At 31.8% G+C, this 14818-nt stretch overlaps 1 protein-coding gene and 1 long non-coding RNA gene across 10 annotated transcripts; both read right to left on the minus strand.

Annotated features, from left to right (window-relative positions):
• Positions 1–302: 302 nt before the first annotated feature.
• Positions 303–1370, minus strand: LOC128035519 (uncharacterized). The gene is made up of 2 exons (XM_052625302.1): positions 1222–1370; positions 303–1167 (listed from the first exon to the last, which is right to left on the minus strand). The coding sequence occupies exons 1-2, from the start codon at positions 1368–1370 to the stop codon at positions 303–305; spliced, it is 1014 nt and encodes a 337-aa protein (XP_052481262.1).
• A 557-nt stretch (positions 1371–1927) lies between these two features.
• On the minus strand, positions 1928–10804 carry LOC105764747 (uncharacterized). 9 transcript variants are annotated; one of them, XR_008191910.1, is made up of 7 exons: positions 9659–10804; positions 8569–8630; positions 8098–8401; positions 7864–7999; positions 4020–4094; positions 2611–2675; positions 1928–2190 (listed from the first exon to the last, which is right to left on the minus strand). It is a non-coding gene; the product is annotated as an uncharacterized LOC105764747 (long non-coding RNA). The 9 variants fall into 9 exon arrangements; XR_008191907.1 differs by having other exon boundaries at positions 7864–8401; positions 9659–10803; XR_008191906.1 differs by having other exon boundaries at positions 4020–4098; positions 7864–8401; positions 9659–10803.
• Between the last annotated feature and the right edge of the window lie 4014 nt (positions 10805–14818).

Below are 14818 nucleotides of genomic sequence, written 5' to 3' on the forward strand. Positions count from 1 at the left end.
TACCTCGTTCTAAAAGCGGTTTTCGGCACATCAGACTCTTTAACTCTCAACTGATAGTAACCAGACCTCAGATCGATCTTGAAGAACACTGTTGCCCCTTTTAATTGGTCAAACAAATCATCAATTCTCGGCAAAGGATACTTGTTCTTTATAGTCACCTTATTGAGCTGACGATAGTCAATACAAAGTCTCATAGAGCCGTCCTTTTTCACAAATAACACAGGAGCTCTCCAAGGAGAAAAACTCGGTCTCACAAATCCTTTATCTGTCAACTCTTGTAACTGAGCTTTTAATTCTTTCAACTAAGTCGGAGCCATTCGAGACGGTGCAATAGAAATCGGTGCAGTACCAGGTAACAAGTCAATAGAAAACTCAACTTCTCTAATCGGAAGTAACCCAGGCAATTCCTCTGGAAATACGTCTTGAAATTCACAGACTACCGGCACTGATTCAAGCTTTGACCCAGTTATATCAGTATTCAGCACATAAGCAAGATAAACTTCACATCCCTTTCTCAAGTATTTCTGAGCAGACATGTGCGAAATCATCATAGGCAATTTATTCGGCTCCTCTGTTTCAACCCGGAGAATTTCACCGTTTTCACACTTTAATTCAAGGATTTTCTGTCTACAATTCACCTTAGCATCATGCAATATCAACCAATCCATCCCCAAAATAACATCAAACTCATCAAATGGTAACAACATCAAATTAGCCAGGAAACAGTGACCTTGAATCATCAGGGGACAATTCTTGCGGACCTTATCGACTAAGACACATTTGCCTAAAGGATTTGATACTTTAACTACAAATTCAGTGTTTTCAACAGGCAATTTCTTACTAGATACCAAATTCACGCATACATATGAATGAGTAGAGCCAGGGTCAATCAAAGCAATAACATCAATATCATGAAGAGAAAATGTACCAGTAATCACGTCGGGAGATGAGGCATCCGCTCGAGCGTGTATGGCATAAGTCCTGGCAGGCGCTCTAGTTTCTGATCCTCCAGCTGCATCTTTTATCACACTTTTACCACTGGCTTTGCTCCCCACATTTCTCGGTGGTCTGCCTCTACTGACAATATCACCCGATCCAGCTCTTTGTAATTTTTCTTCCTCTATTCTCTCAGGGCAATCTTTTACATAATGCTCTTGGGAACCACACCTGAAACAAGCTCATTTAAATCCCCAACACTCACCAGTATGTCGCCTGCCACACTGTTGACATTCAGGTCTGGTGTTTCCTACATTGCCCACACTTGCCACTGAGGTAGCTCGAGTTTTAGCTCCGGAATATGACCTCCCTCGGTCTCTGCTTGAATACCCAATTGAACCAGTTGGTCGTGGATCCATCAATGTCCTGCCCATTGACCTCTTCCTTACATCTCAAGCTTCCATCTCCACCCTTCTCTTTTCTCTACTCAGCTCTTCAGCCTTGCAGGCCCGATCAACTAATACCACAAATTCTTTTAACTCTAAAACTCCAACATGCAATCTGATATCTTTGTTTAGCCCCTCTTCAAATCTTTTACACATAATAGCCTCCGTAGGTACACATTCCTGGGCATATTTACTAAGCCGGACAAACTCCGCTCATATTCGCTCATCGACATTCTACTGTTTCAATCCGAGAAACTCCTTGCGCTTCTGATCAATAAACCGCTGGATTACATATTTCTTTCTGAATTCTTCCTGAAAGAAGTCCCAAGTAACTCTTTCTTTTGGAACCACCGATATTAATGTTTTCCACCAATGGTATGCCGAATCCTTCAATAAAGACACAGCACATTTCAAGCATTCCTCAGGAGTACAGGATAATTCATCAAATACCCGGATAGTATTTTCAAGCCAAAACTCTGCTTTTTCCGGATCATCATCAACATTAGCCCTGAAATCTTCAAATTTCATGCTTTCAATTCATCAACGGGTGGTTTCTTGATCTCACCAATTCAGCACTTCGTGGAGCTACGGGGACCGGTTGAGGAATAGGAAGAGGTGGAGGAGGTGGTACATTCAGATTTACACGAACATATTCTGTATACCAATCACTCATCATCCGGAAGAAGGCTTCCCGAGCCTCATCCTGTCCATGTGTCTCATGTCTACTCTCTTCATGCGCGGTCCCTTGTGCGGGAGCCGGCGCATTACTTTCAACATCATCTGCCACACTTCGGTCAGTGTCCATTTACTATATAAAACAAAATTTTAAATTGTCAGAAATCATCTCACTATCACAATATATTTATGGCATGTATAGACTTTCACACATATTTTATTGGTCCGAGAACCGACTAAACCGTAGCTCTGATACCACTAAAATATAACACCTCTTACTCGTATTCCTGATCGGAACAGAGTATGAGGTATTACTAAAATTTTTTTTAAAAAAATTTCGACAGCATTTCTGCTTATTTTTGCTTAAACCTTCTGCAAGTTTTCAAACATAATTCAATATTCCAACCAAGTTCAGTTGTATAAACATACACAATTTAACCATTAATAAACACTACATTTTAAATCGAACCATAACATATATTTACATGGTGACTCCACATTACATTAGTCGTCTATACATGCCATAATTTCCAGAATACTAGTAGCAAAATACCCAAACGTGGATGATAGTGTAGATGATTGTCTGACTCCGTTCCAATTCTGAGTTGATGGAAATCACTATAATCAAGGGAAAAATAAAAACAAGTAAGCATATAGCTTAGTAAGTAAACATATGACAAATAAGTAATTTCTCACATGACTACAAATTTATTCACAAATAAATTTCATTGTTTGTGTAATTTCCAGCAAGCTGGTTTTCTGTGTCAGGACCACTAATTTATTTTTATCCGGAGCTACAGGGATCCAAATTGAATTCTGTAAATTTTCCCTGAAACTAGACCCATATATATTTTTATCATAAAATTTTTAGAATTTTTTATTGAGCCAATTAATACAGTTTATTCTTTAAATCTTCCCATGTTTCCCTGCTTGACAGTCCTGACCTCCCCTTACAAAAACTTACATAAATCTCTGTACAAGTTCCAAAAAATGTTCTCGTTTGTTTCTATTAAAAATATACTCAAAAAGGAATCCAGGCATATAGATTTCAAGCCATAATTATTTTTTTAGAATTTTTGGTGATTTTCCAAAGTTGGAATAGGGAATTCCGAAATCAATCCAGCCCTGTCTCAAATAAATCCAAATATCCCTAAATATACAACTCTTTTGCTTCCTTTGTTTCTTTCATATGAAAATAGACTCACTAAGATTTAATTTAATATATTATTCAACCTCCAATTCATTTTCCATCATTTATGGTGATTTTTCAAAGTTGCACAACTGCTGTTGTTCGAAACAGGTTTGTATTTAAATTGTTTCTTTTATACTTTTGATATTTCCTCCCATCTTATACATGAGTTGATTAAGTATCAAACCCAATATTCCTCCCATAACCTTGTCCACCATATGTATAAATATTCACCTTCCCAATTTACTCGTTGAACACTTGGAATGTTAACCGTTATCGGTGGATTCAGCACTTAGCAACCCTTTTCACATTTAAGATACGATGGGTTCAGTACTTAGCAACCACCAATGATTCGGGGAATCAGCACTTAGCAACCCCTTGGGGGAATCAGCACTTAGCAACCCCCTTCACAGTTAAGATACGGTGAAATCAGCACTTAGCAACCACCAATGAGTCGGGGAATCAGCACTTAGCAACCCCCTTCACATTTAAAATACGGTGGAATCAGCACTTAGCAACCACCAATGATTCGAGGAATCAGCACTTAGCAACCCCTCGAGGGAATCAACACTTAGCAACCCCCTTTTTATTCAATGTAATCCGGCCTATTCCGAGTGTTCAACCGGAAACCGTGTTTTTCAACACTTTACCACCTTTCCCCACTTAGCCACATTTTTTTTGAATCTTTGCCAAATATTTATTCTATGTTCAAATAAATCTCAACACATATCAAATAATATCAAAATAATGCATTATTTCACATGTTTACTTACCTCGATGCAAAATATTGCAATTTTGCAATTTACTCCACTATCTTCTCTTTTCCTCGTTTGAGGTAGTCTTCTCGTCTATCTTGATATATAATGGAAAATTTAACTCATTTAATGTTCACATTTGGTAAAATAATTCACCACTCAACTTTTTGAAAAATTACAATTTTGCCCCCAAACTTTTGCATAATTACACTTTTGTCCCCAAGCTCGGAAATTAAACTTTATCTCTTATTCTCATGTTTTATGACATGCTGAACATTTTTCCCTTCTATGGCAACATCAAATTCCCACTCTAACACATACTTTTGAACATTAATTATTTTTACCGATTATGTCTATTTACCCGTTTTCGCTTAAAATCGCTTAGCAAAAGTTGTTTAACATAATTTATAGCTTCATATTCTACCATAAAACAGCAAAATAAACACATTTCACCAATGGGTATTTTTCCAAATATGAACCCTAACATGAATTATTGCTAGAATAAGCTAAATTAAGCTACCGGGACTCCAAAAACGTAAAGAACATTAAAAACGGGGCTTGGGATCACTTACTATGGAGCTTGGAAGCTTGAAAACCCTAACTATGGCTTCCCCCTTGTTGATTTCGTTCACCATGAAGAAGATGAGCATATTTTGCCATCTTTTTCCCATTTAATTCTATTTAATTACAAAATGACTAAAATGCCCTTACTTAAAAAAAATCTATTTCACTAATTCTATGCCCATTTTTGTCCATCAACTAACTAATGGTCTAATTACCACATAAAGACCTCCAATTTAAAATTTCATAACAATTAAATACCTCTAAGATGTAGAACTCAACTTTTACACTTTTTACAATTTAGTCCTTTTGACTAAATTTAGTGCCCAAACGTCGAAATTTTCGGACGAAATTTTTACGAAAATCTTTCGTAAAATTGTAGACCATAAAAATATAATAATAATCATATTTTCCCTCGTCGGATTTGTGGTCCCGAAACCACTATTCCGACTAGGCCTAGAATCGGGCTGTTACAGCTAAAGCAAGAATAAATAGAAAACCTATTCGGGTGACCACTAGGGGTTTGGCACAGCTCTACCTAGGGCAAGTTCCTAAGGTTCACTATATATGGTTTAGTTTCTAAAGTAAGGTACCCGAACCAGCAGATTCCTCAATCTTCACCCATTATAGGCTCATATAGATCAAGTTCGGTTCAGGGGAACACATTTTCCCTATGACTATATGGAGATGATAATCTCACGAAGGCATAAGTACCGATGTATTCCGAAAGCGATCTACTATCCTATACGGAGGTGAAAACCTAACAAAGGAATAGTTTCTCACTCCCACTTAAAAGGGTAGAATCATTCAACTCATGTAATGTATAATGCAAAGATCAATTAAGCAAGAAAATAATGAATGCAAAAGGATCTCATGATTTTTTAAAAAAAAAAATATTTTCTCGACCATAAGACAAAAATTAATCAACTTTGTGGCTCGACTCTCTTATTTTTTTTAAAAATCCCCAGTGAAGTCGCCAAGCTGTCGAAACCATTTTTTTGAAAACAAACAAAAATTAGTTGTTGATGAAAATTGGAGTCGCCACCAATCTTTTATTGAGGTGTGATTGGACCACCTAAAAACGACTTTGGTCTACGAGTTTTAGAAAAACAGGTTCGAGAGTCAGTTACGTTCGAGGAAGGATTAGCAACCTCGTAACGCCCAAAAATTGGTACCAAATTGATTAATTAATGTCTTAAAGTTGAGAGTTAAAAAAATGCGATCCTTATTTAAATATTATTATTTATTGAGACTCACCCATTTTGAAAAAGAAAACGTCACACCCAATGCGTTAAGGCACGACATTTTATTTCTTCAAAAATGAGTTTGTCCAAAATACTCGTGTAATAAAATTTAATAGAATATTCATTTATTTAAAATTTATAAGGAAATCGCGGCCCAATACGTTAGGACACAATTTCTCAAAATTCTAAACATTGAATATTTTCTTTATTATTTTTTATTAGAAAAATCTTTATCTCGAGAAATCAACGCGTCACATCCAATACGTTAGGACACCACATATTGAATTCTCGATAACAAGTTTTATTTTGTTTGATTAAAGAGCAGTTCCCGATTGTTAGATTTTACGAAGAAAATCAGAACCCAATACGTTAGGGCTCAATTTTCTTGAAAATCCTAAATACGGGTATTATCTCTATTTTGAAAATTTTCTATTTTTAAACTCGAGTAAAAAATGTAATGTTATATTGGATGTATGTATAAATGTCGCAATCACAAATAATAAATACAACAACAATATAGAAATAACATAAATAGCAAAGAAACGAAATTAAAAAACAATGACATACTGAAATATCTAATAAATGAAAAATAATAATAATAAACATCCTTTAGAAAATAAATGAAAATACAAATAAATAAACGAGTGAAAGAAATAAAAATTTATAAAATAATAAATAAAATAAAAAAATAGAATATAAACACTACACCAAAACTGGTTTTTAGCGGCGCTTTTTTATGCCTTTAGCGGCATTTTTGAAAGCGCCGCAAAAAACGCCGCCATTGTCAACACCGCAAACGTTTACGGCGCTTTTTCCACAAACGCCGTTATAGATCATGACCTTTAGCGACGCTTTTACACAAACGCCGCTATAGCTCAGGATCTTTAACGACACTTTTTTCAAAAACGCCACTATAACTCAAGACCTTTAGCGACGCTTTGATTACAAACGCCGCTAAAAGTACCGTTCTTTGGCGGCGTTTATCAAAAAACGCCACTAACGTTTAAAAAACATTCAAAAATATTAAATATTAAAACCAAACATTATTAATATAAAAAATTAATTAGTATTAAATATATACTTTTAGTTAAAAAAGACTATATTTAATCATATAAATAAATAAATTTTTTTAGTCAAAATATTGAAAAATATGTTAATAATTAAATAGAAAAATTACAAGTTCAAATAGTCCAACTAATTAATTGCAAAAAAAAATTAAAATACACAACTTCAAAATGTACAATAATAAACTTGAAAATTTATAGACTAAAATAGAAATTCAAAACCCTTTGAAATTAGATGAAATGGGTTTACTACATCCATCATTTACTACATGAGTTTATTGTTTCTATAAACTCAAATTAGACATTGTTGAGGAAATCTAACACATTCTGATAAAGTAACAGGCTAATGGATATTTTACTTCTGAGTAGTGACTTAATTGATTTAATTCACTCACTGCCACTGAAGGTGGTCTCTCCTCTTCAACAGGTCTTTCATGCAAGAACCTACCTTTGAGTAATGATTGCAAAATTAAGATAAGAGTGCTACTAGTTTAGCATGGCAACATGTGAAAACAAAAGGATTTTCATAGAGCAAAACCATATATATATATATTAACATCAATCATCAAAACATGTGATCACACAACAGTCCAGAAGTGATTTATAAAAGCTAATTCCATCACTGGCATACTTTTAATATTTTACTTTCGGTACAAATTCGATTGCATGACTATCCACCAAAACACTATTAGAATAAGGAAAATTTAAAAAACACTATTAGAATACCTATTTTCTTATTCTGTCAGCTAATTTCACTTTGATTCAAAGACACTTAGTAGCAAATTTCACAAAATTTCTTAATTTCCCTCTAAAGCTTTCTATTCCTTTGATTCAAAGTAGCTTACCAGTTTTGGAGACTAAAACCCAACCTTCCTACTAATTACGACATAAAAGTGCAAAAAAGAAAAGCCCTTTAGTGCCAAAACACCATTACAATCAAGTTTCTCTATTAAGTTTTGCATTGTAAAAGCGAAGGATGGGTAAAGAACATACAGTTTTGGAGATTTTGGAGTAGTCACCGGTGAGGATATTGTGACCGGTAGACATTCAAGCATCAGCTGTTATAACATAGTAATCAGTCCCAGCGATAGCAGCGCAATATCTGTAATTTAGGAAAGCAATAGCATATCTGCAATTTGATATTAAGTTGTTAACAAATTGGGGTATCGTGTCTTATAGAATATAAATTCAAGTGGCAATTAAGTACAAAAAAATGGAACAAAGTACCTTACAACTAGGCTTGTAATGGTATGCAAATAAGCTTATCTATATGACTGTCAAACTACCAGGTTCTCTGTAGAATTAGTTGAACCAGCTGGTCTGGTTTGGTTTTATCATCCATTATAAAATGTTTTTCACCCAAGCATAAAAGATTTGAAAGTGGGAAGTCAACTACACACCGTGGAGAAAAAGACGGTTGAGCTTTATTTTGTCCAGAATGGTAATGTAAGGTACCCTCCTCCATTGATTCTGCCATTACCGCTCTTTTCTCCATTTCAGCAAGTGCAGCAATGGCCTTTTCATACTTTTCCTGCATTAACATAAATGGTGAAGCTAATAGCAGTGATGGGACCGGGAAAATTACATATAACATCTGCTTACTTTTCACAAGAAAAAAAAATTTAAGTGCCTCAATAAGGTATGTTTGAGGGGAAAATTTATAAACAAAAAAACAAGAAATTTGAACACGATGAGTACCTGAAGCACTTCAACAGAATATCTTTTGTTTCCTTTTGATCTTGCTCAAATTGCATTAGGATCTATGAAATATTTAACAAACATCATTATCATAAAGACATACATATCGATAGAAGAAAATAATCTTCAACTGCTAAGAAAACTAGCAACTTTCAATTCATGATTCATGAAAACCAGAAACACGGGTTTTTTAGCAAGTTCTGGTAGTGCATATTGACATTAAATTTCGTGAAGAAGCCTAAGGTGCCAGGTAAAAGCAAGCAAAATGAATCGCATGATAGGAATTACATAGTTTTATAATTATCTTTAAAAACAAGTCGGCAATTGACTGTAAATTTTGGCAAATTGAATAACATATTCCAGTTTAAATAATAGATAAGTTCCTCCTTGAAATGCAAATATTAAATAGTCACTTATATCCAATTTATAAAACATTATGACATAGCAGAGGTAAAGAGCAACCTGTAACCAAGAAAATAAATTACATTTCCTCTACAGTCTATAGAGAACTGACAATCGAAGAACCAAAAGAATACACATAATATAAATTATTAACCTGGGAACAGCTGATCTTTTCTCTTTTATTATAACATTGCTTTTTAATGAAGCACGAATGAAAGATCTTACAGTTGTTGACTGTGAAAAAAAAACTACGAAAGCTGTTCACATGCAGTCAACTAAGCAGTTGGTATGACAACATGCACAAAGTAGATCATAAACTCTAGCCCAAACGTAATCAATCTCTCCACAAAACTAATCCATTAGAGTGTAAAATTTCAAGATAAAATCATGTTTGAACTTTGACACCTAGTCCCATGTTCACTTATGGATAAAATATTGAAACTTTTTCCCAGGTAAAACTTGTCGACACATATGCTTGAAATATTTACAAAATTATTTTATTTTCTAGTTATTTCAGAAGACTACAGATCAATCTCATGATTTCAGCAATAATAACTGTAATCCACATCATACTATAACTTAAAACCCCAAAATCATAATTTCTTAATCCTAAATTCATCATAAACATCATCTTGGAAGATTACCCAATATTAAGTGTTGTGTGAAGTTACATAATTCATCAGCATACCTTCCTACTGTTCACCTTTTTTCCCCCATTAAGTTCTTCAGGTTTCCTTCGGTTTCTCTGCCAATTTGCAAATATAACTTTATCTCTTAAAGCAGATGGATCTACAGATGATTTTAAATGTACAAATATGATGTCTAAGAATTAAAAAGAACAAAAGCACATTAACAGATCAGTTGAGTCACACTTGCTGCAATCAATGCCAAAACTAATAATTGAACACTTACACCAGTATATCAAAACTAATAATTTGCAGACCAATTTTTCATACACAGTAAATCACGTGATGCTAACCTACTCAATCTTACAAGCCTTTTATCCAACCATAAGGGGATTTACCCCATTAAGCCCCATCCAAGACTAAGTACAGTTAAATCCTTCGTTGCTCAGGCTCTTTTCTTTTACTTCATTTGTGAAGTCCCTCTGTTTGACATAAATGGGCATGGCATTCCAACCAGACATACACCCGAGAAACATAGAACAATAACAGTTCTAGAAATTTTAACTCTTAAAAATAATAAAATAAAATTGGTGATGGCAAGCAGTCATAGTGTCATACCGTGCACTTATTGATTTGTACATCTGTTGAGCTCCATAGAAATTACCCTCATTTATAGCTTTTTCAAATTTATCAATATTTTGCATTTCATATCAAAAGCAAAAACCAAAGCAATTAGAAATCATTCTTCACCAAAAAAATAAACTCATACTTCGATATAAAACTACAGTATTTATTGGTCTAATTAGAAACCATTCCTCAACATAAAAATAGAGTAAAATCATACTTAAATCTAAAGCTACACTCTTAATTGGTTTTCTCTTGAATTAAAGAAAACAAACAGCTTGTTTTTTCAAAGAACAGAACTTTCCACATGCAAATACTACAAACCCAAGATTAAAATAACAAAAAGGTTTAAAAGCTCCTCCTTTTGAATGAAACTTTCCATCCTTCCAACCTCCTACACTTCTATTTTCTTACCAACCAAACAAAAGCTTAGGGAACAAGTACATAAATGTAAAACATACAAAATTATCAATTTGTTTCTATTTTTTTTCCAGTTTTCCACAAAAAAAAATGATGGGTTATTTCCAAAAAATTTTCTTTCACTGAAAATAATCTCAAAAAAAAAATACTGAAAGCAATAGAAATAAAAAAGAACACCTTTTGAACAGGAGGAAGTGCGGCTCTTCTTAGTTTTCTCTTGACATTTTCCTTGATATCCTCTTTCACTTCTTGTTCTTCAATGGAAAGAAAGTACTGATTTTCTTCTTCTTATTCAGAAAGATCTGATTTCTTTTTCCTTCTATTGATTTCTTATTCAATGGGAAGTTTCAGTCTCTCTTTCACCTCCTTTTCCTCCGGTTTCTTGTCATCAAGGGTTTCCGTCTCCATAGAAATCACCAGTAAAATTAAAAGGAAACTGTATGTCTCCCTTGAAACCCTAAAATTAAAAGAAACCCTAACAGATCGAGAGAAAATGAGTAGCAATGGTGAGTGAATTCAGTGCAGTGAAATGAAAAGGAAAAAGAAGTGTGATTGGTGTAGGTGTATTTACTTGTGTTGCTGAAAATGGGAAATTTGGGGGCAAATTTTGAGATTAAAAGGGAAAAAGAATTAAGTAGAAACTTTTATTTGGGAGATGAGAAAAAGAGGGAGTAACGAGCGGGTAACCAAAAAACTGAGCGGGATTTTAATTACCTTTTGCGGCGTTTTTACTTGTGGCGTTTTTTATAAAAATGTCACAAAAAAATGATTTTATTTTAAATAAAACGACGCCTTTTTTGGAGTAAAATTATTCTTTGCGGCGTTTATTATAAAAACGCCGCAAAGAATTATTTCATTTTAAACAAAATGACACTGTTTTGCTCTGCTAAAAAAAATTTATTTTGTCTCCTAAAAATTATTAGTTAAGTAATTTTATAAAACATTTTTATTATTATTTTTATAAATTGATTTTTATAAAATAAAAAAACCAAGTACTCTCAAAATAAATATTTTATATTTTAATAAGAAAACAAATGATAAAATGACTGTAATTAATTATTAAGTTAGAATTATCCAATGTAAGCAATTAATCTCTCACATGTCAAATTTCTATTAAAGATTGAGACGTTAATCATGATTTTAAATTATTTTTTCCAATCTAATCTCCATTTTATTAGAGATATTTATTTCTAACTAAAATATAATTACTATTATTTTGCTAGATATTCGATGTGGAATGATTTTAGTACTTGTATTTCATTTTTATTTGTTATAATTTGGTCCTATCCAAAATAAATAGTTACCTATCCACATCAATATGTTACTTTTTTATTTATTTATCAATTTTTTAAATCTAATATTTAAATATATCAAATGGTTTAGATTAAATATTTTTAAATATAAATGCATTAATTATTGATTGTATAAAATTTCATCATTTAACAAATCTCAAGTAAACCTTAAATCCTAAACCATTTAATATATATAAAGTTTATTGATTATCTCTTAAATAATTTAAACTATCATCGTAATTTTAATATATTAAAATTAATATTATCTCTTTCACAATTATATAATAAATTATTTAATATATGAATTAAAAATACTAATTAATCTAAACCCTAAACCCTATCCCTAAACCATAAATCATAAAATATAACCCTAAAACCCTAAACCCCGAAATTTAAATCCCAACCCTTAAACAATAAACCTTAAACCATAATACTATCTCTTTTACGATTATATAAATTAAAAAACAATTAGTCATGTACCAAGAGCACTATAATCATTATTTTAATATATTAAATTATTTAATATATAAATTATTTATAAATAATTTAAACTATAATCATAATTTTAATCTATCAATTTAATATTATCTCTTTTACAGTTATATAATAAAGTATTTAATATATAAATTAAAAAACTAATTAATCTAATCCCTAAATCCTAAACCCCTAACTCTTAACCCTCAACCCCTAACCCCTAACTCCTAAACCTTAAACCCCAACCCTTAATCTATAACCTTAAACCATAAACCGTAACCCTTAAACCCTAAACCCTAAACCTTAAACCATAAACTGTAAACCATAACCCCTAAACCCATAATTCATAAAACTTAAACTCTATACCATATACCCTAAACCAAAAACCTTAAACTATAGAGATAATTATTTCAATATTTTAAAATTAATATTCTCTTATACTATTATATAAGAAATTATTTAATATGTAAATTAAAAAACACTTAGTAATATTGTACAAACTTTAAAATTATTTTAAATAATAGTATTTTAATATTTCCATTTTTAACAAATATTTTTCTATATTTTTATTTCAAATTATTTCTACATGTCATTGTTTCAAATTTATCTATTTTAACAAATATTCAATTAAAAATAAATTGAATTTTAATTAATAAAATAAACAAATTAAATAGTAATTAGACATATAAAATGTTTTTTGGCGCTTTTACAAAACGCCGCTAAAGCTCGAGCATTAGCGGCTTTTCAAAAAATTTGTTAAAGTTTCGAGTATTAGCGGCGCTTCTCCAAAAACGCCGCTAAAGCCCCTGAGCATTAGCGGCGTTTCTCCAAAAACGCCGCAAAACGCCGCTAAAGCCCTGAGCATTAGCGGCGCTTCTACAAAAACGCCGCTAAAGCCCTGAAAGGTAAGAAAACGATGTCGTTGGGTTTAGGTTTTTTGCGGCGTTTTTACAAAAAACGCCGCTAATACTCATTATTAGCGGCGTTTTCCTTAAAGCGCCGCTAATGCTCGATCTTTAACGGCGTTTTTTATGCAAACGCCACTAAAAATGCCGCTAAAAGCCTGTTTTGGTGTAGTGAAAGTGTGTGTATAATATGTATATTGAAATTATGAAGAAAAAAAAACATGGATTTACATATAAAATTTGGGATTATAGAATTTAAATAACAAAATATATAATGTATTTATGAAAATAAAGAAAAAAATATAAAAAAATATATATAAATTATAAAATTTGTGTTAAAAATATTAGGTAGTTAAACATTTTGAAAATAAAATGAAACATAGATGTATGCGTATATATATATAAATATAATAATCATTAGAAAAATAAATATATATACATGTACACATAAAATATATTAAAAATAATTAAATAATATCTACAAGTATCAAAATTAATTAAATACAAAAATATAAACATGTGTACATGAGAAAAATATTAATTAGAAACATAAATATGTGCATATATATATATATAAATATAAAAAATATTCATTAGAAACAATATACAAATCAATAAATAAATTATACACAAATCAACAAAATAAGAACAAGCCACAGAAAATAAGAACGGAAGAGAGAGAAATTTGAGTAAATACTCTTAAGAATTATTATTACTCCCCAACTCCTTTTACAATGAAGGGAGAGACATCTATTTATAGTTGAGCCTCCCCAAATCTAACGGTACAGATTAATTACATCAACGACTAAGATTAAAAGGTATCTACAAATTAAATCTCTAAGATTACAAAATCATATCTTCTAAGATTGCATATCATATCTAAGATTACATATCATATCTAAGATTGCATATCATATCTAAGATTACATACCATATCTAAGATTGCATATCCTTGAAGATTATGTTTCCATATGCATCAAGCTTGTAGATAGACCTTTAACCTTTTCAAGTAATGGGCCATCCCGATCGGGGCAAATGATATAATTTTGGACTTTGTTTTATTATTTTGGGTTTATTATTTTTTATGAGTCCGGGCTAAATTGGCCTATTACAAGATCAATTCGGCAATAGGTATATACCCATACAATTCAATTCAGCAATATATGTATACATATACAATTCAATTCGGCAATAGGTGTATACCTATACAATTCAATTCGTCAATATAAGTATATATATACAATTCAATTCGGCAATAGGTGTATACCTATACAATTCAATTCATCAATATAAGTATATATATACAATTCAATTCGCAATAGGTGTATACCTATACAATTCAATTCATCAATATAAGTATATGCATACAATTCAATTAGGCAATAGGTGTATACCTATACAATTCAATTCGGCAATATAAGTATACATATACAATTCAATTCGGCAATATATAGCCATGTATGAATCAAATTCGAAAATATATAAAACATATACATTTAAACTTAAA

This window comes from Gossypium raimondii, chromosome 12 (assembly GCF_025698545.1).
Source record: "Gossypium raimondii isolate GPD5lz chromosome 12, ASM2569854v1, whole genome shotgun sequence".
Lineage (NCBI taxonomy): Eukaryota > Viridiplantae > Streptophyta > Magnoliopsida > Malvales > Malvaceae > Gossypium > Gossypium raimondii.

Bases quoted from the DNA above. Each gene is read 5' to 3' on its own strand.
- LOC128035519 (XM_052625302.1), bottom strand. From the start codon at position 1,370: ATGGGCAGGACATTGATGGATCCACGACCAACTGGTTCAATTGGGTAT. The intron at 1,168-1,221 runs GTGTGGCAGGCG...AGCTTGTTTCAG, and splicing joins ACCAGACCTGAATGTCAACA to GTGTGGTTCCCAAGAGCATT.